Source organism: Manacus candei, unplaced genomic scaffold (genome assembly GCF_025592945.1).
Source record: "Manacus candei isolate 608988 ecotype Guabito, Panama unplaced genomic scaffold, ASM2559294v1 h1tg000050l, whole genome shotgun sequence".
NCBI lineage: Eukaryota > Metazoa > Chordata > Aves > Passeriformes > Pipridae > Manacus > Manacus candei.
The window spans coordinates 13597332-13624429 of record NW_026138098.1 but is presented as its reverse complement, the minus strand read 5'-3'; the positions used below and the strand labels follow the sequence as shown (position 1 = coordinate 13624429).

The window sequence follows — 27098 nt, the reverse complement described above, 5'->3', positions numbered from 1 at the left end:
TCTTGTCATTTTGTCTGTGTCAAGGTCTGAAAACGAAACATTTTTTCTTCCATCTTTGCCTTTGCTGCACCAGCCACGTGCCTCCTGCCTGCATGGGGGAACCTGCTTTTAGGGTTGAAAAAGAAAGTTGCTCCAGCTTGAGGTTGATCTGTTGTTTTTTTTGTTTCACTCCCATCCAGAAAGGGGAAAAATACATTGTCAGGATTGGAGCATGGGTCAGCAGGCAGAGAAAGGGACTCACTTGCAGAGTATTACCATGTTTGCCTCTCTTTGTGTGGTGCAGGGTTGATTGAGGCCAGGTACATCAGAGCTTGTTTAGGATTGTCCCAGCTGCCTGTCCTTCGCTGGAGGTGCCACCAGTGGAAAGGGACTTGGGTAGAGGGGTTCTTCTGCTGCTTCTGTTTTGTTTCAGGGGAAGGAGATAGATTTCCCCATGACTTAGTTTGCAGTACGTTTTTTGGAAATTGGGAGAAATCCCTTCACACATTCTGAGGATCTCTTGTGGTTTGAACGTTAAGAGGGAGAAAATGTGCTGTGGTGCTGAAACCTGCAGGAAAACATTCGGCATCCTCCTGCAGGTGTGTAGGAGCAGCACCCAGCAGTGGCCATGTTGGACCCTGCTAGCTGCACCCTTACAGACACTTCCTCCCCAGTGCCCATTCAGCAAATCCAGGGGGACAGGGACTGGGCTGCTGAGTCCATCTGCAACTCTGTGGATTTGGGCTTACTTTCTTGGCAGCACCCCACATAAGGCCAGCTCACGTGCTTTCTAAATTATGAGAAAGAGGAGAGGTGAGCACTTGGTGGGAGCACAGGAAGAGATGAATCCCAAGTCAGTACCAGAAACTCAGGTTCTTTGCCAGCGTTGGCCACCAGTGAGTCCCATTGCATCCCCATGCTGCTGTCTGTGCCCAGGACGTTTTGCTGAGACCTCCCCACTGGTGGGGAGGCTGGGATCAGCTCCACTGCCAGGCTTCAGGCATGAGCTGCTGTAGGTTGTTTTACTCTGAAACAGGTTTGGTAACTTGTGATGGACTGGATTTTTACAGGCTTACTTATTTTCCAGATGACTTGTTTATGAGGAGCGCGGCACGCAGCTCACTGGAGGCATTGTGAGTGCAAGTGCCTGAGTGCTTGAGTGTTAATTTAGCTCTTGTGACTGTAGATGGTGTGGGCTGGTGCCTGGCAGGTGTTCACTGTGGCACTCTTTGAGCATACCTGGTCCCCAGACAATTTTTGCAGTAGGTCCTATAAAGCTGGAGTTGGGCAGCTTCTCCCTGCACCCTCCATCTGAACTTCCACCAACACCCCAAAGCTGAACCGCCAGCCCAACCCAGGGGTTAGGTCAGCCTAACCCAGGTCTCTCCCTCTCCTGACTTTGTCCATTCCCTGATTCCTGCTCAGGGGCCTCAGGAGTCTGGCACTATGCTCCTAAATGTGACTGATCATTGTGCCCTGGGATGCTGTCAGTTGGTCAAGCTGCCATGATAAGCATTGACTTCTTGGGCCTTGGGCAGTGGCACAAATCCCAGCACCCACCTAGTTTGGCTTCCTAGCTCTGTGCCACTCACCACCATTGATCTGTCAAGCTTTGCTGTGCCGTGTTGTCAGGGGCAGCATATTTCAACCGATATTTTGAACCCATACCAGCCTGTGCTGCCCTAGAGAGGTCTTGGAGGGGGGCTGAGCCACCCTGCTGCAAACCCCTCTGGGTTTGCTGGCCAAGCAGCAGTGGGTATCTTGGCGGTCCCAGATCTTTGGCTGAACTGGAACAGTCTCCTGCTTCCCTGGGGTTTGGATTAAGGGCTTTTCTCTGCTGCTTTCCTGCTAAGCTTGAGCATTTTCCTTGCCCTTAGCCCATCAGGTTGCCAGCGGTTGCTCCAGACCTGCAGCTGCAAGTCTTCTGTGCAGAGTAAATCCAAGAAGTGACAGCAGAGATGGAAGATGCCAGAAGGCAGCCTGGTGGGTTTGGGTGGGAGGGAGAAGGCTTGCATGGAGGGGACAGCTTTGGTAAAGGAGTAGGACAGGGGCTGCAGTGAAGAGTGCTCTCTTCCCATGGGGAATAATGCAGTGTGGATGGGTACTCTTGAAATGGGAGGTGGAAGGAGGATAGGGAAAGAGAGGTTCATCTGAGGACCTTGAGTTGCTTTGCAAGGAAAAGGAAGAAAATATAGCCCAGGCTTACCCCCCTGTGGTATATAGGGGTTGTCTGTACTTTACAGGTGGGTATGTCTAGGCACAGGCTTGCCCACCCTTGCCAGGCAGCCTTGGCCTAGAGCTTTTTTCACCTGGAAGATATCCCCAGGTGGTGACTTTGAATGAGCCCCTGAAATTGGGCTGTTGTGGTCTGGTCTCTGAACCAGGAGGTGCAAGCCCAGCTTTTGGTGGTGATGGGGGCATAATAGACCCTTGTTTAATCTAAATCCAACCTGTGATATTTATGTGAGCATCGTGCAGCTGCTGGCATGGAGGTATGCAGCGTGCCACTCTCATGATCTTTCAACCTCATGAGCATGGTGGAGAGGGAAAAGTAGGAGAGACATGACCTGCAGTGTGACACCCTGGACTTCTCTCCACCTCTCACCCTTGTGCCTTACATGTGGGAGCCTGGGTGAGCCCTTCAAGGGATGTGTCAGTCCCAAGACCATCCTTCTCATCTTGTCCCCTCCCCTTGCTCCAAAAAAACACTGTCCTCAAGGTCTCCTGCATGCTCAGCCTGGCCCGGTCCTGCCCGAGCAGCGTCCATGGCCTCTCTGCTGCTCTGGTCATTGCCTCTGGAGCCAAAGAGTTGCCTCTGTCCCCATCTGAGTGGGGGAGCCGAAGAGGGGCTGGTGAAGGGGGTGGAAGGAGAAGGCAGATTTCCATGTCTCACAAAGGGCACAAGCGATCAGATTCATGCAACTGCCCAAGAATAAAGAGGCTCTTACAGTGCTGGCTGCCCTGACCTCTCTCCTCTCTGCTCCAGAGGACAGCGTGTGACCACACAGGGATTTCTTAGCTGTACTTGGGAGGCAGGCAACGGGGTTTTTATCCCCAGATCTGTCTGCAGCTTGCCTTGCAGCATATTGGCCTATTTTTTGCTCATTACCTATCTGTTTACTGGAAATCTTGGTACATGGTGATAATTTCTTCTTTTCTTTTATTTAATTTCATGTAATTGTTTTGGCATTTTTTTTCAATCTGACACTGAAATGGGGCTGAGAGCAGCAGTGCTTCCAGAGCAGGGACAAAAGTAACCAGGAAACACAGGGCAAGAGAGGAGGGATCGACACCGAAACAATGAAATAGCCAAGCAAGGAAAGACTGAATGCTCAATAGCACAAGCCTTTGCAGAAATGCCTGGCTAGTGCAGCATTTTATAATCAGCTTCTGTGCAGGGCTGGCCTGCAACAGTAGTGTGATGGGGGAGGAATGCTTTGAATTAGTTGGATGCCAGAATTAATTCTGTCAGAATTCAAATGTACACGTATGTACAGATTTATAAATAAACACTTGGAGCTGGATTCTGCTTTGCCACGCGGGCTCCGGGGCAGAAGCTGGTCTGGCCTGGCTTTTTTGCTTTTAAAAAAATAAAATGCTGTGGATCTGGGCTAGGTTCTGGTGACTTTGTCAACTTTCTGCATTTATCAATAGCCTATGGGCTGTGGAGGTGCTGATTTGGTTGGAATAAGGGGAATGGCACAGAGGAGTTGGAGCTGCTGAGCTTGTTTGCAGTGGTAGCCAGTTTTCTGCAATGAACCTCTGTTTGCTGGTAGAGAAGGTGGAGCGGATGCTGGGGGACCAATGGGGAGATGTGAAATGTCCAGGATCAGGGATGTCCTTCTCTTTCCTCCACGGAAGAAGGACTGATAGAGGCATCCACTCCTTCTTTTCCCAGGAGAGCTACAGCCAGCGTGCTTGGGAATGGGAGGAAAAGATGCCTGGTTCCAAATACAGAGGGAGGGACAGTTATTTACAGGCATGAGACTGTAGATGCACGCAAAAGTTTTTACATATGTCCCCCAGATGAACTCAGGGAAGAGGCTCCCAGTCCCAAATCCTTTCTGATAAGGACAGCTTCAGCCCGTTTGCACCAGGGCATCATGGTTGTCCCTCTTCTGTCTTGTGATTCTCTTGTGATGGTAACATGAGCAGAAGTTCCCAGCTCAGAGCAGCGCCCTGCCACTCTGCAGCAGTGCTGTCGATGTAACGTGCACTCGAAGTCATCCATTTGCTGGGATAATGTACCAGAACTGTTAAAAAAAAAAAATTAAACACAAATCTATTTAATTTATCTGTTTCTTCTCTTCCCCCTACCTGTCCTTTTTTCAGTTCCTTGCTGTGTGGATGCTTTGGGGGAGGGCTGTCTCTGGAGCAGGCTGGGAAGAGCCGAGCTGCGGATGGCTCCAGATGAGGCAGTTGGCAGGGAGTGACGTTCCGGATGGCTGTGTCTCTCTGAAATATGAGTAAACATTGTCAGACCAGCCGACTGTATGATCCGGGGTTTGGGGAGGGCTGATCTGCCCTTTCCTCCCTCCGCACATCTTTCCCTGTTCAGGATCCCCCATTTGCTCAGCATCACCCAGTTCTCCTCTCTCTGCCTGGGTGACCTGGAAGCTTCATCCTAGAGCTGTAGCTTTGGAGAAAGGGAAAGAAAATCCCCCATGTCCTAATGGAGGCAGTGTTTTCCCTTGCCATACGACAGCTTAATCTAAACCCTCATTTGAGCCAGTTATTGTGTGGCTTTAAAACCCCATCCCCTGGAAACTAGTCTCCCACCCCCTTCCCTCCCAGTCAATCCTGGTCGGTGGAGCCAAGCTCCAGGGTTTGGTGCTTGGCCACACGCAGACACAGATCGATCACACTTGGGGGGTGGGTTGATATTTTTGTGGCAATGGTTTTTATTGCTGGTTGCGGTTGTTGGAAAGTCGGGGGGGTTGGTGTGAGCTGTAACGGGCTTGTGCGTGTGGCAAGGGGAGAGAGAGGGTAATGTGATTGCATCCTTCTGCTCATTATCCTCCTTCTAGCAGCGGGGGTGGTGGGGCTGCATCCCTCTCCCCATCTGAATCTGTGTGGAGCTGCTGCCTCTGCGGTGGGAGCAGGTTTTCCCTGCAGGTGAACTCCTCTGCGCTCAGACAAAGGGCTGGGGGTGCCGGTGCCTCCCTTTGTTCTTTTCCTGTCCTGGTGCACCCGCCTCTGACGGCAAAAAGCCCCTTGAAGCGTGCCTCTCAAATGGATGGAGCGGAATAAATGCGCTGCGAGGTCTCTGTCCCCCTTGCAGACCCTTTGGGGACAGTGCGGGGGGGGTGCTGCGCTCCCCCTTCCCTCTGGTATTGTGCTAGCCCCTTAGTGATGGGGGTGGCCAGATCCGGGAGGGAATTACTGCAGCTCTCCTGCCACAGCTGCACTGTTGTGGCTGAGTGGCTGAGGCCTGCGAGCCCTGTTTCAGTCAGAGGTGGTTTGGTTGTAGGGGGTGGGCACAGGACCTGGCCCCTACAAGGGAATGGGAGCACATTTTGGAGTTATTTTCCTGCCTCTGCTTGCTGGCATCCTGCACAACAGGACATCCAGGCAGGGAACTGGAAATAGCACCTCCTGTGAAGACCACTCCTTGCCAAATGCATCTCCAGAGGGTGTGAGCCCAGGAGGTAAAACCAAGGACTGTTTTCCAGTTAAGGAACTTGTAGCATTCTATTTACAACGGGGGAGAAAAAGGTCATTTTAATCTCTGCAACAGTCTAAAATCTGGGTCAGAAAGACAGGGCATTACCCTAAAGTAGAGGTAAGCAGAGGTGGGGGGACCTGCTAGGGAGTCAGGAAGTCTGTGGAAGTGTGGGACAGCAGTCCTGGAGACTGGAGCTCTTTTTGCTGATGGTGATACCTTGCAGAACATGGACCCTGCTAGTTGCACCCTTACAGGCGCTTCCTCCCAGGCTGGCTTCTGCTATGATCTGTGAACACACATGGTACTAATCCCCATTTAACAAAAGTGCGTTCAGCAATCTGATAAACAATAACAAGGCAATGAGCAAAAGCTAAACCTTTCTCTATGTGTTAAAAACTGCCTGCTGGAGCCTTCCTTGGGAAATGTTCCTCCTTCCCAAAACACAAGACCTGACTTTGCAGGAGGGAGAGAGAGAGAGAGAGAGAGAGAGGAGGCATCTGAAAAGGCAGTCTTCACAAACACAACACACTGCACCCAGTAACTGTTGACAAAGACATTTGAGGAAAACCTTGTTCTTGTTCTTCCCAAACAATAGAGGCTGGGAGTGTCTGTCAACTTGGGTGGAAGATGGAGGTAACCATGGGAGAGGGAATCTGTGGGGTCATCTCTTGTGCCTAGTGGAGGGAGCAGGCATTAACATTTTGAAGGTCAAGCAGAAATCATGAGCTGGCCCCAAGGCAGCTCTGCTGGCCAGCAGGTAAGGGGAAGCCACCACAGAACTGCACTGGCTGCTGGGTTCCTCTGGGTGCAATCTCTCCAGGGAATGAGGAGCTGCTGTTGTTGGTCCTTCTGCTCCAGAAAATGGCAGTGCAGTCACAGCTAGAAATGGCTTCTCTGGTTGTACCCTGCATGCTGGCACTGCTCCCTCAGTCTCTGTGCAGTTCTCAGCACATCCCATAACACTTGTGCTTTCCCTGCATCCTCTTTCAACGAGGATAATGAAACTGAAAGGGGGAAGCAGTGCACACTGCTGATCTACCAGAGACCTGAGGAGCTGGATTTTTGAGTCAGAAGATGAAATGCCAGGTAGGGAGAGGGCATCTGGTGAAAGCCACCTCATTTGAGGGTGGAAACTGAGCCTCGAATATGGCTCACCTGCATCAGCAGGACTGGAGTTGAGCAGAGCAGTTCCCCTGGCTCCCTGGGAGGATGGAGCTGACTGGAGTCTGAGCTGTCGAGCTCCGATTGCCAAGTCAAACCTGGAAGATAAATGATACTTCAGGGGCCTGAGATCAATAATGTCAAAGGCTGTCCCGTAATCGGGCAAGATTAAAAACCAATGACAGGCTTCCTCCTAGGAGCAGAAGTCAGCATGTTGAAGGAGAGTGGTAGGGTTTGCTCCTTTACAGTTATTCCCTGGCGGTGCCCATATCCCAAACCTACCTTTCCCGGCTGCCCCCTGCAATATCAGTGATTGCCCTCTTCAGTCAACATTGACCAGATTCTGCAGGTCCCCTACAGCCAAGCCCTCTTCACTGGTCCCCATGCAGCTGGTCCAGAGTGCTCCTGCCCTTGGGAGCGTGGCTGAGGTGGAGACAAAAGCAGTGCAGCCTGGTGCTGGCCACCAGCCGCTTTTGCTGCCTGGGGATGAGCTGGGACTCTGGAAGGTGGAGGAGGAAGGAGAGGAGAGGCTGAAGTAGGAGGTCATGTTGATGCTGTGGGTACCATGAAATGCTGTGTGTTGCAAAGATGCTTGGCTTTGGGGAGAACACTGGGGAGAGGAGTTTGGGGGATGAGGACTGGAGCTCACTCTTGACTTTGTTCTCAATATGTTATTTTTACCTGTATTTATCAATTTGTGGGAACCACAAGTATTTAGCCACCCATGAGCAGAAGATAGATGGAGTGTGCACTCATGCCCATTTTGGGGGTGCTGGTGTTAGATCTGATCATAGAAGTGGCTTTTCTCCTGTTGGGTGCTGAGCAGAGAGCTTCCCTTATTCATCAGCAGCCTGGCTGAGGTGAAGAGGATGTAAATGGTTTATTTGCAGAAGCAAATTAAAGTAGACTTGAGTCCATTTTTTCTCTGCATCCTTAAAGGGGTGCACAGGGTGCTCCATCACAGCTTTTCAGGGCAGGGCCATGCTATAACTCCTGTGAAGGGCACTGAGAAATAGGATGTTGCCTCTCTTTCCCAAGTGCAAGGGTGATTAAAGTAGAAGGGGCCTTACTGTCTCCTGATGCTGCCTCTCATGCACACACAAGGAGCTGGAAATGCTGCTTGCCTTTGCCCCGGGCTCCTCTTCCCCTTCCTCCCCACTCCCCCACCCTTTCCCTGCCAGGAAGCCTGGCCTTTGTGTGAAGTGATGCCTCCTGACATCAGCCGGGCGCACGATTTCCTCCAGAGCAGGGAGGGTGAGCAGGCAAGGAGAAGGGTGCCACATTCCCCAGGGGTTGACGTACAGTCTGACTGTGCTGGAGCATGGGGCAGCAGCACTCCAGGAGAGGCTGCATGCCCGTCCAGGGTGCTGTGGAGAGGGGGTTGTCCGCAGCCTTGTCGATGTGGTGATTTGGTGGAGTTTTGCCTTGCTTGTGGTGCTCTGTCTGAAAGCACCACTCCAGTGTGTTGCTTCTTGCTGCCTATGACTCTGATTGCTTTTGTGGCATCTTTGTTGGACCCCTCCAGGGATACAGTGTTGGACCTTATATAGCTGAAGCTTGGCCTGTGCTGGCTGCAGAGTCTTGCTCCAGGGTCAGTGTTTCAGTGCCATGCAGCAGAAGTGGAGGGGCCCAACACCAAGGCAGGAGCAGGGCTGCCATCTCCTGTGGCCCAGGGCTGCACCAGGGCTCTGTCCATGCAGAGTCTCTTCAGCAAGGGCAGGTTGCAGCTCGGCTGCAAGGGAGTTTGCGGGGTGTGGGCTTTTGGCTGCTCCTTGGAAAGGGCTAATACAACACATGGGAATTGGCCAAGCGCCTGCCAACAAGAAGCCGTGGCTGGCGCCTTGCCAGGAGCTTGGGGGCCTCGCATCGCTTTAATTCAAGATGTGTTTACTGGAGGATGGCATTTTGCAGCTGGCTGACTGGAAACTACAGATCCCAGCATGCTCCCTCACATATCACCCTGCTGCTGAGCTCCAGCGTGAGCATGGTACGATGGGGATTGTAGTCTCAGTGCTCACCGCTGCGGGAATTTTGCTGTCAAGGAGAAGGGTTCTGGTTCAGCATCACTGGGCAAAACCAGGCTGCGAGGCAGACAGCTGATCTCTGCCTCCTGCTTTCCTATCCTCCTGCCACCCACTTGCTTGATTCAAGACCAGGTTGGCCTTTTTATGTCACCGTGCTGGGGAGGGGATCTGGTCCTGTTCTTACTCATTTGCAATGTAAATATTTTGGTCCCGAGTATGTTGCTGGGAGCTGGGCGACACTTTGAGGAGCATGATTCATTCATGCTGTTGCTGCTCAGAGCACAATGAGGCAGCCTTGGGACCGGTCCCAAAGATTTCCTGTGATCGCGGCTGGTGGGGAATTTGGGACGTCACGTTTGAGTAAGTCAGAACCCTCTTCAAACAATTCCTGCAATCCAGGAGTACTCTGCCATGCCTAGTGTGTTCGGGACTTGCCATCCCCAAAATGCAGTGGTTGTGCGTGGCTTGCATTTCCAGAGGGAAGAATAACAGAGAGCAAGTTTGGGCTCCGGTTCTTGCCTTCCCCAGCAGCTGACATGTGGAAAGGGTTGCAGGGTGTACGGCTTTGTGCCTGGTCCCAGCCGGCCTAACAGAAAAAGGTACAAAGCAGTGCAAGTTCAAAACCTCATATTCAAAACCTGCTGCATGCCAAGTCTCAGAGGAAGAGTTTCCCCACTGGGGTCAGTGCTACACAAGCTTAGAGGGATGTGGGACAACCCAAGGTGGGATGCTGGGTAGATGGGCTGAAGCAGTGGAAGATGCCACTCCATCCCTAGCTTCTACTGGTGATGCTTTGCTGCCAGAAGAGACCTTTGCTGTCTCAGTTTGGTGACTGGTGCAGGAGGGGCTGCACCCTCCGCCCCAGTTCCCTCTGTCCCCCCATGTGTCATTTTGTCCTCTGCACGCTGTTGAGAGCCAGGTGCAGGCAGCGCCCAGATTCGTTCTGGCATCCTTCATTAGATGGTATTTGTTCATGCTGCATTTTTCTTTTTGCTGGCTTGTTTGGACACGCACTGGTACATTCACAGCACTCAGGCAGTAACGTGAGTCTCCTTCCCATTAGGAAAGGGGCCAGGATTTGGGGGGGCTGGGAGGGTGGCTTAAGCAGTAGTTTTTGAGATATTTCCTTCTGCCGCCACACCCTGCGTGAAAGAGCAATATCCACGGCTTCAGCTGCTATCGCAAGGCTCAGAACGTCTCTCTTTTAATATAGATTGGTATCATTTTGCATTTTAAAGTAAAAACACGCTGCAAGCTGCAGACAGCTGTCGGTTGGCAGCTTTGTTTGAACATCTGGTATTGCTGGGCTGCTGTTCAGCACGATCTAACTATGGGATTCATAAAGATTATAATCCGGGCTTTCAGGTTCTCAACTGCCGCCTCACAAAAAAAATGGGGGAGGGAGAAAACGCAGCAGGGAGGCAGCAGAGGGTCCTCGGCGTCCAGCAGATCGTGGTCGTGGTCAGTGAGGTGGATGGACTGGCTGTACGTTGCCTTGGCTGCCCACAGGTGCTGACAGGCTGCTTCCAGCCTGCAAACACCAGGCACAGGGGAGCTGTAGAAGTGCAAAGTCTTTTCCCCCCTTCTATTTTTTCTAACTTGTGTGCCGAATGCGGTTGAGTCTCATACTCCTCTGGGTGGTGTCTGGCGCTGGTGAGCTGAAGCAGCAGATTCTGCTGTTGCTTTCAGTAGATGTTTGTAACAGTTGTCTGCAGCAACAGGACTTAGTTTCTTTTTCTTTAAAGTAGGTGATGGAGGAGCCAAGGCTCAGAGTAAACACTTTGGCATGTCAAAACCTCGTTTCCAAGAGAAATTGAGTCCCCTTTTCTTGAAGCAACTGAAAGGTTGAGATAGCCACCTCTGTAAACCCCATCCATCCTTCTGCGAGTCAGGCACTTTCCTTGGCACCTCTGAGAATTAAGCGACCTCTAAGCCCCTAACGGGTTTTATAAATCTTGTTAGTTGATCTGCATTTTTGCAAAGCTCTTTGAATCCAGCCTATTGGTGCATAAGTCACCTTGACTTTCCTCAAGGCTTTGACTCCCAACTCACTTTCAGGCTCCATTTGTCAGTTGAAGGTGCACAAAAAACGTCCCCCCTTATCTTTATTAGAGAGAAAAAAAGGTGCCTGGAGAAATGTAGCTGCACTCTAGTTGGTGCAAGCCAGTAATAGAGGTGCATATAAACCTGTTCTGCCCTTGTTTGTGTTGATTTAACTTACCAGTACAAATTAAAATAGCCTTGAGCGGTTGGAAGTTTAACTAGATCAGTTGGGAGGAAAAAAAAATAAAATCATGGCCTTTAAATCAAAGGAAGGTTTTCTTTCTGGTGCTTCCTGAGTCTTGCAGCTGCCTGTGCAGCTGGACCCCTCATCTCTAGGTCCCCAAATGAGATGCTGATGGGGCACATGCCCATTGTCTCATGGCTGGGATGTGGGTGCACGTGGGTATTGCTGCTGCTGCTCTGCTCCTCGGTGGTATCTGAGTTCCCCCAAAAAACCTGTTTGTGCTTTCATATCCCCAGGCCAGGCTCCCTCCAGAGCAGAAACTAGAAATCAGGGGAGTAGGAAGCCTAAGGGGCTGTTGTTCAGAGTTCAGGGCTCCCCATGGCAGGACTCAGCTGTCGTGGGTATGGAGCAGAGGTCTTTGGGCGAGGGAGCGGCTGCTCAGCCTGCAATGGGAGGAAGGGTGGAAGAGGCTGGCTGTGTTTCACCCCTGCAGGGAGAAGGCTCTGAGATCACACAGGCCAGCTGGATCTTGAATCCAAGATGTTTATTTGGAAGGGAGAGTGAGGGTTTCTCAATTTTGCAGGGGCTGCAGATGGGGGTAGGTTTACTGACAAGTGATGGGAGCGGGTCTTTGCAGGATGGCTGCTTTGGAAGGCAAGCCATTCCCCCAGCCACAATCTGGGGACAACTGGCTGAGACTCTGAGATTTCAGCACGTCAGGAAGATCTTGGAATGTAACAGAGCTAGACAAGACTGGGACAACAGCAGATTGAGGCTGGATTCGGGGTGCTGCCAAAGCCTGTTGATTTTTCGTGGGGGTTATGGGAGGAGCAACTCACTGATATGTCAGAGCAATAGGGCTTGCATGAGGAGCAGGATTTTGTGATTTGACTGAGTTTCAGCACTGAACAACCTCCCTTTGCTGCCCAGACTGCCACCACTGGAGCTGGCAGAGTGCTTCTGAGAGTGAGCTGGGGGAGATGATCCCACCAAAAAGAGACTGCTTTTTTTTTTTCCTGGAATAATTTTTCATCTGGATCCATGGTTAGGAAGGGGCAGCTGTATGAAAACAGACAGTAGAGGGAGAAGAGGAGGTTAGGGCCCCCATAACGTCCATATCAATCGATTGAAGCATTTGAGAAACCACAAGCACAGGTGGAAAGGGTAGGACTTTTTTACACAATCTTTTAGGCTCTGAAAAATTGTGAAATCTGATGAATCCCAGTCAGAGTAGCTTCAGGGACCAGATTTTATTTTCTGGCATGGTGGGGAGGAAGCATAAGGGGACACTAGTCATCTAAACCAGATGTGCTCCAGGTGTTGGTGCCAGTCTGAGGTCCCAGGTGGCTGGAAACGGTTGCTCAAGGTGCTCGGACTTGGATGTCTGAAACTTCCTGGATGTCACAAACCCCTGTGCTTTCCCAGCAATGCCCTGATGTGGATGCTCCAGAGCCGGTTACTCAAAGGGCATTTGGTGGTGGGCAGGGCAGGCTTGTGCCAAGGCCTGCAGCCGGAGCCTCATGCTGGTGATGGCTCAGCAGCAGGGTGAATTTTGGCATTGATTTATAAGCAGCCCCAAACCAGGACATTTTCCCCCTAAAACTGAAAGGGGTGAGGAAAAGAGCTTCTCCCTCACACCCCTGATGGCAAAGAAAATGTGGACCTTGTCCTTCATAAGCACGGAGCTGAACTCTGTGCCTCTTCCTGGCTTTCCTTGCTCCCAGGCGAAGGTGTCCTGGACTGTCCTCCCTGCCAAAAGCTGGCTGGAGTGGGCTGCTGGCCAGTGTCCGCACCCAGGCCTGGGTGGGGATCTCCTCTCCCTCCCTTCCCAGCAGAAAGAAAAGAGATTTCTTGAGTTCTTGCTGCCCCGAGGGCCTGGTCGCGCCTGCAGCCACAGCCCCACTAGCTCTCAGAGCTGGTCTCTCCATCATGCTCCTGCACCACCCAAAAGCATCTGCTGTCCCTCTGCTATTGGGACAGCGTGGGAGTATTTTCCCTGGTCAGATGCCGTCTCTCCTGGAAGATACAGGGCAGGAGGTTGGCCAAAGGCCCGGTCACTAGCAGGGTTCCCCAAGGCTCAGTTTTGGGGCGAGTCCTGTTTAGTATCTTACTGATGATCTGGACGGGGGGATTGAGTGCATCCTCAGTAAGTTCACAGACAACACTAACTTGGTGGGAGTGTTGATCTGCTGGAGGGTAGGAAGGCTCTGCAGAGGGGTGGGGACAGGCAGGATTGATGGGCCGAGGCCAATGGTATGAGGTTCAATAAAGTGAAGTGCCAGGTCCTGCACTTGGGTCACAGCAACCCCCTGCAGCACCACAGGCTGGGAGAAAAGTGGCTGGAAAGTAGCCCAGCAAAAAAGGACCTGGGGGTGCTGTTTGACACTGGCTGAATATGAGCCAGTGTGTGCCCAGGTGGGCAAGGAGGCCAATGGCATCTGAGCTTGTATCAGCAGTAATGTGGCCAGCAGGACTAGAAAAGTGATCGTCCCTCTGTACCCGGCACTGGTGAGGCCACACCTCGAGTGCTGTGTCCAGTTCTGGGCCCTTCAAATCAGGAAGGACACTGAGGTGCTGAAGGGAGTCCAGAGAAGGGCAGTGGAGCTGGTGAAGGGTCTGGAGAGTAAGTCTTATGAGGAGCGGCTGAGGGAGTTGGGGCTGTTTAGCCTGGAGGAAAGGAGGCTTAGGGGCGACCTTATCACTCTCTACAAATACCTGAAAGGAGGTTGTAGCAAGGTGGTGACAGAACAAGAGCATACAGCCATGGGCTGCACCAGGGAAGGTTCAGGTTGGACATCAGGAAGAATTTCTTCACTGAAAGGGTTGTCAAGCATTGGAATGGGCTGCCCAGGAAGGTGGTGGAGTCACCATCCCTGGAAGTGTCCAAGAAACAGCTGGATGTGGCACTTAGAGTGCTATGGTTTAATTGACGTGGTAGTGTTTGGTCAAAGTTTGGACTTGATGACCTTGGAAGTCTTTTCCAACCTTGATGATTCTATGATTCTGTCACCAAGGCTCATCTTTGTCCTGTGGAGCCAGCAGCATCAGTTGTGACTGGCCTGGCTGCATGCTCAGCATGCAAACCAGCTTCTTGCCCTGGTATTTATCTTCCCAGTGCATTTCCAGCTCTTTTCTTCCTGTCCTGCACACGCTATGAGCAAGTCTTGAGCCCCAGGTCTGGCAGAGGTGGTTTGCCCCTCTTTCACTGCCTCTTGCATGTGAGCAGCTTGTCAATAGCTGGCTCATGATCAGCATGGCCTCACTCCTGCCCACCAACATGCTGCAAAAGTGGGTTCAGGGAGCCTCTGTTTTGGGGGACGCATCATCCATACTGGGCACCCCATATCAGGAAGGCTCCTGCCTCCAGGACTTGCAGGGCTGCTGGTAGAGAGGTGATGCGTCTCCAGCCACTGCCTTGTCTCTCTGCTCCTTAATCTCCCTTATCCCCTTTTTTTCCTTGAAGCAGATCCTTGTCCCTACTCAGAGGACACTGACAGCAGTGGCAGCCAGTCCATGGCTTGAAGTTGGGGTCCAAAAACTGTGGGTAGAGCACCAGCCTTGTTCCCCTATTTGTGTGAGAGGCACAGCCTCAAGTAACCCTTGTGGCAGCGAGGAGCAGGGGGGACACACAGAGGCCCAGGAAGGTGAATTAACATCCTCAAGGTCCTTCTGAAGGTCATTTTCTGACTGAGAATAGGTCCTCATTTCCTGGCCTCCAGAAATCCTGCTGCTGGCCCCATGCAACACAATTCTTTTTATTTTCCCCTTACTAATGAGTTCTTCCTTTCTGCTGGGTATAAACAAGGGGAAAAGTTGTCCCGGGCTGCAGGCACTGGCACAGCCCAATGGCAGTCCGGGATCTGCTCTGGTACAGGGACATGCAGAGAAGCGTGGTCTGCCATGCCCACCATCCCGGGCTGCCCTAGGAACCAGGGCCAGCCTGAATCCTGCCAAGCAACCATGAGTCATGGTTCCACGGGAGCATCCAGCTGCTACAGGGACACCCTGTGCTGGAGTGGGCACTTGGAGGTGGAACATGGGACTTTGCCTGTGGGGTGGCCATTGAAGATGGGACATAGGTCTTAGCCTCATGGTTTCTCCTTCCCAGTGTCCTGGGGGAGGCTTGGTGACTTCAAGCACCTCACAGGGTGATGGGGACAGGCTGGAGGCACCGTGCATCCTGTTCCTCCAAGCTGGCACTGAATATTTTTCCTCTAGCCTTTCTCCACCCCCAGCTCTCCCGGTGCTCAGGGGTCTCTGGCTAGCAAGGGGGTCTCTGATGCCTGTGCACTGCATGGCTGCTGCTTCCATCACTTCCTAGCAAGGGCAGCTATTAATATTTTGGACACTGTTCCCCTCCCTTCTTTCTTCACCTGCTGAGGATAAACCAGCCTGATCTCTGCACAGGGAGCACCATGAGAAAAACCAACGCCTGGAGCAATGTGTGTGTACTCCGGGTTGTCCAGGGAAGGCAAGGCCTCCTGCTCTGGCTGGGGACCTCCCCTCCTGCCTGGTGCTTACTGTAAATGTGTGCAAGATGAAACCCCAACGTGAAAGCATTTCCTTCCTGTCCCTGTAAGGGGATCAAGTCTCCTGCGAGTGCTGTGAGGGCTGTGAGGAGTTTGAAAGAGCTGGTTTTGCCTGGGTCTGGTCAGCAGGAGACTGTGACAGGGTGGGAGGGATGCTCCAGGGGGTTTAGGCTGCTGGGACTGGTCCCCTTGAGCTGTGGCAGTGTGACCTCGTGGTCTGACATCCTGTTTTTGGGGCACACTAGAGTGCTGTGCCCCAGATGTTCACAGTGTCAACGTGCTGGTGTGTTAGCAGGTGGGGGGATGCTTTCAGGAGGGATGAAAATAGCTCACTGCATGGGTTTTTCTCAGAAAACTGTCCAGCTGACAGCAGAGCGGGGCTGGGGAGAGGGAAGTCTGTGTGTGGGAGGCGCGGGGAGGCGAAAGGTTGCGTTCGCCTCCTTGGTCCAGGGCTTTTGGTGCATTAAAATTCAGTCACTGTGACTTCAGGCCCGTCTCCAGCAACGTGCCGGGACGTGTGTCTCAATGGGAGCCCTTGATCCCGGTCCTTGGGCTGAGCTGCAGGTGTCTGGAGCCATTCCCGCAACAGGCATCTGCCCTTTGCGGCTTCCTTGCTCCGGTTCCACCTTCCTCCTCCTCCTCACCCTTTCTCCCCCTTGTCCTTCAAGCTGCTCCCTCCGTTCTGGCTTTCCGGTGACTGCAAACAATGTCCTTATTCACTCCGTGGCTGGGATTTGGCGGCGAGGGGAAGGCCTGGGCGCAGAGGAGGAGGAAGGAGAGAGGCAGGGAAGTGAGTGCGCCTGTCCTGGGCCAGCCGTCCAGCTGTGGTTAAAGGCGCTCTGTGGGGCAGTCTGGCTCTCTCCTCCTCCCAATTTCCTACAGGCACAAGGGCTGTGCACTCCTATGGTTTGTCCACCTGCCCTGCTATAGCACCCTCCAAACCCACAGACAGTTTCAGCACAGCTGATTGGGAATTAGCATCCTGCAAGCATCCCACAGGTCAGCGTGCGGGGACTTGGTTGCTCTTGCAAGGTGAATGGCCCTGAAGGATGCACAGCACTTATTAAACATCAGAGAAGCTGCGTGGGCTTTATTTACCCTATGAACACAGTCAGGCTTTTCACTGTTTCAGCTCTTGTCTAAAACCACAGCAGCTCAGCGGGTCATGGGGCACTGCTTTATGTCAGGTGAAGCTGCCAGGCTCCTTCCTGATCCTCCTGGGAGTTGGGCACGGGCTGGTGAGCACTCGAGCACCCCAGGGAAGTGGTGCCACAGGCTCTCTCCTGCCAGCTCTCCTTAAGAGGCTCACAAGGGCCTTGACCAGCCTCGGAGAAGGTGAAACCTTGAGGCATGTCATGGGATTTTGCTGCCTCAGGGCCATGGGCTGCTGGGGGCTGTGAAGCAGGGATGAGGGGAGTGCTGGGCCTCAGGCAGGGCAAGGGCACAATCTGCTGTTATGGTGGGCTCAGCAGTGACAACAAGATTAGCTCTGCCCTTTGGGAGAGGACACTGGTGAGACCAGTTTAAGACAAGCCAGGGAGACATCTTGCCCACAGATTTCTCCCTGCCTGGGAGGTTTTGGGTGGGTGTGAGCCCCTTCCCACTCCCCAGTACCCCTCTTTGCAGTAGGGGGTTGCCCAACTGGCTGGGCTGGACCGTGTATGTAACACATCTCATGTTGCCGTGCTGAAGCGGTGCAGTGACTCTCAGATAAGGAGCCTAGATACTCTGTATCATCAGAGCTGTTAAACTCTGTGCTACCATCTTGCTATCTTGTGGCTGCAGGAATTTGATGTTGCAGTAGTTCTTCACTGCCTGTCCCCCAGCAGACATCCCCCATCCCCTGCCTGGGGGGTGAATGTGTCCCATGCTGGAGCGGCCACTGAGAGTTGGGGCCAGTGCAGATTCAGGGGGACTGACTGGGAGGTGCAGTAAGGTGCACAGAGCAAGGGTGGTATTTCCCTGGTGGTGGTTTCCTCCCAGCAATCCGTGGGCAGATAGCAGTGGTCAGCAAGCCTTCCCCCAACACAATCCCACGGGGACCAGCTATGTGCATCCTCCCTGCAGTGAGATGTTGCAGCACTTGCTTTGTTTGCTTCCTGCAGAGATGCCCCTCCAAGTAGCATTTCCCTCCCAGTGCATGACCTTGGTATCCCAAACCCATCCAACGTGCCACGATGGCTCCCCAGGAATCCCTGCTCTGCTGATGGTGGGGCTCCTGATGGACCAGCCGAGGACAGCCTCCTCTCGTTTCTCCTTCCACCTCCAGTGGTTCTGCTCCCACATGGGGCTAATGCCCACAGTGTGTGTCATGACTCCTTGTATGGGCTCAGCACGTTTGTACCTCGACTTTATTTTTTTCCATAGAGAGAGGACAGATTACGTCCATCTCAGAATAAGCTAGTGTCCATCAACTAGCCCCATCTCACTGGGGCCAGTGGGGTCATGGTGGACCAGCCACTTACCCCAGCCACTGGTTAACTCATTAATTAATGAGATGGGTTCACTCTCAGCTGGTGTTGGAATACAGAGCATTCTTAGTGTCTGTTTTGGAAACTGGCGACTTGTCTCAGAAAAGACAAACTGGGATCAGAGTTGCTCAGAGCCAGGAAAGGGCGCCTGTATGAGGGAACTGCGGTTCTCCTGGCATCAAGGTCATGCGTGAAATATGAGAAATTACCCCGAGAAATTCTGATCCTGAAGGAAGAGGAGGAGAAGGAGGAGTTCATGACTTCAGAAATACCAGATTTGGGAGGGGATGGAAGGGGAAGGGATATATTTTCCTTTTCAAAATACCTAAGGAATTTGGCCTGTGCTGCATAGACAATGAGATTTTGCCCCTCGCTGCTGGAAGGGGTAGTTCATACCCATGTGTCTTGTTAAGGTTTTGTTGCCATGGGTGAAAAGCCCTCCCATCCCAGTGCAGTCTCAGGCATGCACAGTTTTTAAATCACCCTAAAATCAAGAGAGTGACTCAAATCTGAGATTTAAAGAAAACACTGCATGTCCTCTATTCTCTCTGATTTCTGTGGCTTTAGTTTGAATTTTTGGTCAATTTTTGCAGCTGTGAGGGGCTATTAAGTTATATATGTAAAAACTTATTTATATATATGTTTGTGTGTATATTTGTGAATTCACATAACTGTATGATTCCAGGAGTGGAGCAGTTTAAGGTTTGTTACAAAACACAAAGGTTGGCAGCTCTGCCATGGCAGCTGCAGGGTGATGGTACGTGCATGTCTGGGGCTGTTTGGTCCCTCTCTCAGGGGTCTCTCACACCAGTGGGGCTGGCAGGATGACCTCTGATTGCCTGGCATCTGGAAGTGATGGGAAAGCCTTCTTTCTCCCATGAAAGCATCCCAGCAGCACCAGGGAGAAAGGCAGGGGCTGCCTCAGACTGCTGCCTCCATGTCAGATACCTGATGCGTACGTCAGAGTGGGACAGGGATTTGGCCTCTGTGCCCAGCGAGCTATAAGCCTTGGATCCTGTCCTAGGTTTTTCCACATCCTTGTCCCAGCTGTCAGACAGGGAAGTCAGGCAGAGGATTGGGCTGCTCCTGGGGACCCTGCTGGACTCAGCTGTCCTCCTGGTGGGCTGGTGCGGGATGCATCTGGCTGCTTGTGATGGAGATGGTGAATCTCTGCAGCAGGGAGGGAGACACAGGGAAGATGCAAAGCTCGCTATGTCCTTTGGCTCTCCAGCATGGAGAATGAGCAGCTCAGCATGACCTGCCTCAGCTCCCATGCTCAGTTGGCCTCCTGCAAGCAGGGATGTGGGAAGGCGGCTCTTTCCTGGAGTGGGCTTGCCTTCTGCCACTTCTCACTTGGCTATATTGGGCTACTGCCCACCCACCCCATGGCTCTGCCTGGTGATGGACCCGAAACCCTGTGGCTTTGCCTGGTGCTGGACCCAAAACCCTGTCTGAGCCCCCAGAAAATTCCCCAGCAGCCCCACACCCAGGGCCAGCTACCGACACAGGACCTGGGACATGATTCCTGCTTGCACCCTTCTCTCTCCAAGCAAGTGGTGTTTCACTCGCTCTCCAGAGCTCATTTCCCATCATGTTTAACTTGGGAGTGGGCCACAGACTCCTGATGCTACCGCAGCACAAATAACAACCCTTTTACAATGAAAAAAGGAGGTTTTTAATATATGCATCAAATCTTTCTCCGTGTGGATGCTCCCACCTCTTCACTGGGTCTTAAAACCAGCAGCAGCAGCAGCAATGATGCCCTTGAATGCTGCAGGTCCCTGTGTTTCTGTACACACGTGCCAACAAATGTCCCCCCATAGCTGGGGGTGTCTGAATCACTGTGGCTGCCCCTCAGCCCCTGTTTCAACTGGAAGTGCTGTCTGTGTCTGCCTGCATGTGCCTGGGTGGGTGCACACGTGTGGGCCCCGGGCATGCACATGGAGTGCGCCTGCGAGTGGGAAGCCAGGTTTTTTTTGCTCCTCGTTATTATTAGTGGTACGAGCCCAGTGACAGTGAGGCTGGAGGTGCCCGAGACCTTAAGAAAAACAACAGGAGGGAGGAGGCTTCACATTCCTGCTCCTGAATTGAGTCGGAGGTGACAGCCTTTCCCTGCAATGCAATTAATCCCGGCAGCGCCTCTGCCACCCTCCCCCTCCTGCCTCGTCCAGGAATTAATTACTTGATTATAAATTCCCGAGTGGCAGTTTATAATAGCAATAATCCCCTCGAAATTCATTCTCACTGCTGGTTTCTTCCCATCTCACCCCCATCACTGAGTCTCTAACGCCGCATCTCTGTGCCAGGCAAAGCCCTTCTCCTCGACCCATTGGTGTCCTGGCTTTTCCCCCCAATAACCATGGAGGAGGAATATCTGGAGTTGATTTTGAGGGTGTTTTGGGAATCCCTGCTCCTGCTTGCAGGGATGGAGCCCTTCTCTCATGGGTGGTGGGTTTCATCCTGGCTGGGGAAGTGCACAGGAGCGAGGCACTCACGCTGGTAGCTGGGGATAAGGTCTTGTCCCAGTTATTGGGCTGATGGCCCAGGCCCAGCCCTGAGGAGTGGGGCCGGGGGCTGGCAGTGTGGCGGGGGGAGGCCCCGCTCCTCCTCACTCTGTCCCTCTCGATTATGATGACGCTGGCTCTGGGGCTTGTCACAGAGGCAGGGAAGGGAGAAAGGATTTGGCGTGGTGTACAGGGGCGTGAGGGACGTGGTGATGTCTAACAGGAGCCTGCTGGCGATGGGTGATGGGCCTTGAAATGGTACTGCCTTAGTGGAAGATGAGCCTCTCCATGTCCCCACTAGGGTCCCAAGGGCTTTGCTCTGACCCCTCTGACTGGGCTGCAGAAAGTTACCTGAGGGGCTGCCCCCATCCAGGGAACCCAGACCAAGGTCCCCAGCAGATAATGCTGCCCGGCACACGCAGCCCTCTGCGTGGTTTCCAGCTCCACCAGCTATGCATGGGCTTTCAGCAGTGACATCCTGCTGGGAAAAAGCACTGTCCCTCCCAGACTGCATGGGCAGAGCTGGTGTGGGCAGCACCAATGCTCACCAGCTGTGTGTGGCCACTGGGCTCTGACAATGCTGCTCTCTCCCACCTCTGCAGAAGATGCTGATGAAACAGCAGGACCGCCTGGAGGAGCGGGAGCAGGACATTGAAGAGCAGCTCTACAAGCTGGAATCGGACAAGCGGCTGGTCGAGGTAACTGGTCCTTCACCCTGCTGTGGCCAGTCCTGGGGACTGTCACCCCATGGCACCATGGAGACAAGCTTCTGGGACATAGGGACCAGGTGGGCAGGGAGGAAGGCAGACATGCAGGGGAGGAATAGCTGGAGAGACCTGCTGCCTCAATTCTAGTCTTGGCAGTCATCCTTTTTGGGGACAAAGTGTGTTTGGAGCTGCCCTACAGCCTCATGGATCGTGAGGTGAGTTGGGAAGTGAGGAACAAGACTGTCCTTGAGTATCAGATGGCCACTCTGCCCTCAGCTCAGTGCAGAGTTCCCCAGCCTGCCTGCTTCATCCCGAGTGGAAAGGGAGGGTCTGGAGTGGGAGATCCCTGAATAAACCACTGAAATACCCACAGGATGGAAGAGATGCAAGCAAGAGTTTTGCTGGGATACAGGGAAAACAAGACCAGGTCATGGTCTTTAAAGCCCCTCAGCCTCCCAGAACATGAAGGGAAGGTCTCTGGAGTATGAAGTCTCCAGCCTGGGGTGGGGCTGGGGATGAAGATAGGTGGGGTTTTTCAGGGGAGCACACCTGGACTGGTGGTGCAGCAGGTTGTTGCTTGACATTAGGTCTCTGGAGGCAATTCACAGGTAGACCCCAGAAAGTAGGTCCAGGGATCTCCTGGGCCAACCAAACCTCCGCAGTGTCCCTGTTGGATCTGGCACATAGGAGTCCCATGTGGTAGCTGATGGCAGGGTTGGATCTGTGTGGGTGATGCAGGAGAGCAGAACTGGGGTGCAGCTTTCAGGTTGCACCTTTCCCTGCTTTCTCTCCCTGGGAGAAAGGACCCAGGTGTCCTGGGACATCATGGGAGAGGTTGGAGGGCTCAGAGGGCCTGACCCTGCTCCTCTCCCCAGGAGAAGGTAAGCCAGCTGAAGGATGAGGTTCGCCTGCAGTATGAGAAGATGCACCAGATCTTGGACGAGGACTTGCGGAAGACCATGGAGATCCTGGACAAGGCCCAGGCCAAGTTCTGCAACGAGAATGCAGCCCAAGTCCTGCACCTCAATGAGCGCATGCAGGAGGCCAAGAAGCTCCTCAGCTCTGTTCAGGTCATGTTTGACAAAACTGAGGACATCAACTTCATGAAGGTAAGACAAGCTGCCCGTGGTGGGGGTGGGACAGGGACTGTGGGGAGGGCTGGTTGTGTGGGGAGCATTGGGGAGGTGTGGGGCATGGCAGGGAGCAGGCTAGGGACACTGGCAGGGCTGGCTGATGCCTCCAGAGGGCTCAGCAGTGGGAGAAGGCAAGGAGCAGTGGGGTAGGCTCGGTGCCAGCCTCAAATGAGGAGGTGCTGCAGCCTGGAGATGGGGCTAGGGCAGCCCTGGTGCAGCCTGTCCCTTCCTGGGGGACCACAGAAGCTGATACTGAAAGGGGATATGTGGCAGGGAATGGCCTTACTGACCAGAGCTTCTCCTTCTACTCCTAGAACACCAAGTCTGTGAAAATCTTAATGGACAGGTAAGCATGTTTGTGGGAAAAGGGCACATTCATGTTCACAGGGGCACAACAGCACAATGTCCAGAGGAGGACAAGGGCAGGGATGCTTCAGGGCCTGGGAGAGACGTGCCATGCCTCAGCTTCCCTCTCTGTCTGGGAGGATGAAAACATCCCCTCGTGCAGCCATTAAATCAGGTCCTTCCCTTGGACTAGGAGAAATGTAGCAGTGTGCTTGTGGAAGAGCAAAGCTAGGACCCAGGACTCCAGCCAGATTGCGGTGCAGGATTCAGTCCAGCTCCACAGGGCCAGAGACAGGGCAGGGGGTTCAGAGCCAGCACCAGCAGAGCATAGGTGATCTGGGATGGCTGTGCAGGGGGGACATGGGCTGCAGATGTGCCCTGGCTTGGGGCAAAGCTGGACAGGGAAGGTCCTGCCTGCCAGAGACAGCTCCCTTCTGCCCTCCACCCTAGGGAGGGAGTCTGGCCCTGGGAGGGTGTAGGAGAAGGAGCTTCTGATCCTCTTCTAAGTCTGCCTTGTCCCTCATGCCTCTCCTCTCTGTCCATTGTCCCCAACAGGACCCAGAACTGTACAGGTGGCAGCCTGCCCCCACCCAAAATCGGCCACCTCAACTCCAAGCTCTTCCTGAACGAGATCGCCAAGAAGGAGAAGCAGCTGAGGAAGTTGCTGGAAGGTGGGTGAAACCTGAGGGCTGTGGGGTGCATGGGCATGGGACCTCACTATCTCCTGTATCCATAGCTGGGTGTCCTGCAGATCCCAGTACAAAAGGGTGGGGAGAGCTGTCAGGGTGCAGGGACCCCTGGGGGGAGCCCCTCTGCAGTCAGCAGGGGAACAGGGAGTCATGAAGCAAGATCCTGACTCTCCCAAGGGCACTGTGTTTTAGAGTTACGTGAAACCCTGAAATATAGGGCTTCTTGAGGGACTGGCCATCAGCAGGAAAAGTCAGTGGAAAAGTAGGGGTTACGATGTGGGCAGGGACCAGGGCCCAGCATGGTCCCACAGCCCCCAGCCCATACCTGAGAGCAGATCATGTCCTGCAGAGGCTTCCCAGTTCTCTCTCCTTGGGGGATTTGGGTTTGTCCCCCAGATTGTCCCACCCTGGTCCTGTTAGGGACTATGGTGATGAGCTGTTTGGAGAGCAGTGCCTGAGGCCACCCCAAGCCTGCTGGCAAGGGTCCAGCACTGAACCTGCAAACCCCTGTGCGTGGTTGCATGCCCGGTTTGCCACTGGTGGAGTGGGGTGGGGGACCCTCTGCTCATATGGGGCTGGAGTGCAGGTTTTGGGGCTTCACTGCAGGTTTGGATAAATGTCCAGAGCACCCTTTAGCTGTTCCATGCTGTGCTTGATACAGTTTCCCTCTCCCGTTCCCCTCCGCAGGTCCTCTGAGCACCCCTGTCCCCTTCCTGCAGAGTATCCCCATGTACCCCTGCACCGTCAGCAACTCCGGCGCAGAGAAGCGCAAGCACTCCACCGCCTTCCCCGAGGGCAGCTTCCTCGAGCCATCGTCCGGGACTGTGGCGAGCCAGTACATGAGCCAGGGCGCTTCAGCTGGCGAGGGGCAGTCCGCACAAGCCATGGTGCCTTGTAGCTCCACGCAGCACATAGTTGGACTTCCTAGCGGCCCGCAGCCGGTGCACTCGGGCTCCGTCTTCAACCCATCTCACTACCCCAACACCACGTCATCTCAGCAGTCCGTGCTCTCCCAGTATGGCGGGCGCAAAATCCTCGTCTGCTCCGTGGATAACTGTTACTGTTCCTCTGTGTCCAACCACAGCGGGCACCAGCCCTACCCGCGGTCGGGGCACTTCCCCTGGACAGTCTCGTCGCAGGAGTACTCCCACCCACTGCCACCCGCCCCCGCCGTCCCCCAGTCGCTCCCGGGACTTGCCGTGAGGGAATGGATTGACGCATCCCAGCAGCACGGGCGGCAGGATTTCTATAGGGTCTACGGCCAGCCATCGGCGAAACACTACGTCACCAGTTAACCGTCACACTCTCTGGAGAGTCCCGCTCGATGACGTGTTCAGACAGAAAAGTCTGGTTTGGTTTGGCTTTTCTTTTTTTTTTTTTAACCCCTTTTAAATCAAACTCAATTTTTTCCCCTGCCTCGCACCCCTCCAGGATTTTGGGGAGGGTTGTTTTATCGTATCTCTCTTTTCTTTTTTTTTTTTTTTAATCCTTTTAAAATTAAATAATAAGGTTTTTTCATTTTAATTCTTTTTTTAATTTAATTTTGGAAAGTCCTTCTTGCCCCTCGCTGGGAAAACACGAGGGAGAAATTACTGAGAAGAAATTGATGGGGATTTCAGTCGGACGTCTGGGTCTGTGCGTCGCTCTCTTCCTCACTCCTCTCTGCCTTTGGAAAACTTCAGAAGGGACAATGGCACCTTCTCTCTTTCCATTTCTCCAAGTTCATTTTCTCTGGTTTGATTCAGTTTTTCCCTTTTCCCCACCCCTTTCTTTCCCTTTTTAAAAAGAAAAGAAAGAAAAAAAGTCTATCATTGATTCAGTATGAAACGATACTTGTAGATTTTGGGTTTGTTACCTTGTTTTTTTAAAGGCTGGGTTTTTTTGTGTTATGAGGCCACTTATCATGCATATTGGCATTTTTTTTTCCTTCTTTCAGAGATTTGTAAATACACAATGGCAGGAAATTTAATGCACAAAAAAAAAAGGGAAAAGAAACTTTAAAAAAAAAAAACCACGAATAAATAAATAAAAAAAAAATCTGTTCTAGTTTTCAGGAGGGGAAGCGTTGCTGAAAGGCACCCCCGTCCTGTGTATCGCTGATGCAACTTCCTGTAACAAGCACTTTGTATAAAAAAAAAAGTGGACTTCCTGCTATAAGGCACAGGTATTTATTCTGTAACCGATTTTAGATACACACACAGACACACACACACACATAAAATATTCAAATAAATGTGATCACTTAGTGCAAATGCCTCGCTCTGCTGCAGCTCTTCCCCCAGGAACGCCAGCTCCGACAGGAGGCTCGCACCTGCTTTTGGAAGGAACCACTCCCTGGTCCCAAAGGGGACGGTGGGAGGTTTTCTGGAGGGGCTGTTTGGGAGGGAGCAGCTCAGGGATGGGGGGCAGCAGGTCCCAGCCATGGAGGGGGTTGCCACTAGCACCCATCCCCATGGGGAAGTGTGCTGGAGCCGTGGCTCTCCACCAGCTCCCTCCCAGACGGCGAGGATGTGAGTCAGGCATGGAGCCGGCCGGGCCACATCCTGCCCACAGCCTCCAGAACAATCCCCATTGTGGGATGGGAATGGGGTTGGGGACAGCAGCTTTCCTGACTCTGCCAGTATCCACCATTCCGACCACGCCGCTGCCCCGGCACCCAGCCCTTGAGGCTTTGTCCCCACCTAAAGCCCCACTGCCCCGTGGGGCCTTATGGGTGCTGGCAGCACCCTGGGCTCGTTTGGGGACCTTCTGTTCTCAGCCAAGGCTGGGAAGGGTGAGGAGGAACGCTTTTTCCAGGACGTGTGGTGGAGCCGTGGGCTGGCCTGGCTGTGGCTGTGCAGGGGTGAGCTCACGGTCTGGGAAAAATGAGGCTGACTTCATAAAGCAGAGCAGTGTCCTAGAGGCAGGAGGGTTTTTTCATCACTCTCTTCAGGCTTGGCTTGCCTTATTTTGTTCCTGGTTGCAAAATGCCCCTGGCTTTAGTTCCGGTTTGGATTTCCCCCGTGCTGCTTTGGTGGGAAACAGGAAAGGGAGAGAGTCTCAGTGAGCTGAAAGAGGGGAACAGTGGGTCCAAGGGAGGGGACCCTCACACCTAGCTCCCCCCGTTCCATCCCAATGGAGATGGCAGCAAATCCCTGGCCAATGGGGCCCCCTTCCCAGGCAGTGTTGGAGTGTAGAGCCAGCACCTCTTGTCCCTATGTTTCTAGCCACTGTCTGGGTTAATGCTGCCTCATGCACTGGGTGCAGAGGGTGGCAGCACGGCCCCACTGTCCTGCCAGGTTCTTCCCAACCCTGTCCTGCCTGGGCTGTTCAGGAATCCCCCAATCCATTGGGATACTTGGGGGTTTGCTTCTCAGTCACAAGCAAAGCATCCTGGGGCAGCAGGAAGGAGCAGGATGTTCCCAGCCTCTGTGCAGGGACCTCATGATGCTTCCCCTCTGTGTTCCCAGTGCCCACTGCCACGTGGTGAGGAAGAGCCCCAGGGGTCAGGGGGACACAGGTGGGATGAGTGATGTCCCTCCCATGAAGGGAGGTCCCCAATGCACAGCCAGAGCCACCCCCCACCTCAGGGTGCTCCCCAGCCCTATGCTTTGGTGCCTCCAAATTTGACTCCTCAGCTGTCCTCCTCTTCATCCACTTCCTCCTTGGCACAGCTGCCTCCTGC

At 53.3% G+C, this 27098-nt stretch overlaps 1 protein-coding gene across 1 annotated transcript in view; it reads left to right on the top strand.

The window, feature by feature from the left end:
- TRIM8 (tripartite motif containing 8) overlaps positions 1 to 25686 on the top strand; it is a 30554-nt gene extending 4868 nt beyond the window's left edge. Inside the window, exons 3-7 of the mRNA XM_051800486.1 lie at positions 21163 to 21258; positions 22143 to 22376; positions 22715 to 22746; positions 23301 to 23416; positions 24122 to 25686. Coding sequence (XP_051656446.1) covers positions 21163 to 21258; positions 22143 to 22376; positions 22715 to 22746; positions 23301 to 23416; positions 24122 to 24729 — 1086 coding nt within the window. The 3' untranslated portion in view covers positions 24730 to 25686. The remainder of the gene's footprint in view (positions 1 to 21162; positions 21259 to 22142; positions 22377 to 22714; positions 22747 to 23300; positions 23417 to 24121) is intronic.
- The last annotated feature ends 1412 nt before the right edge of the window (positions 25687 to 27098 follow it).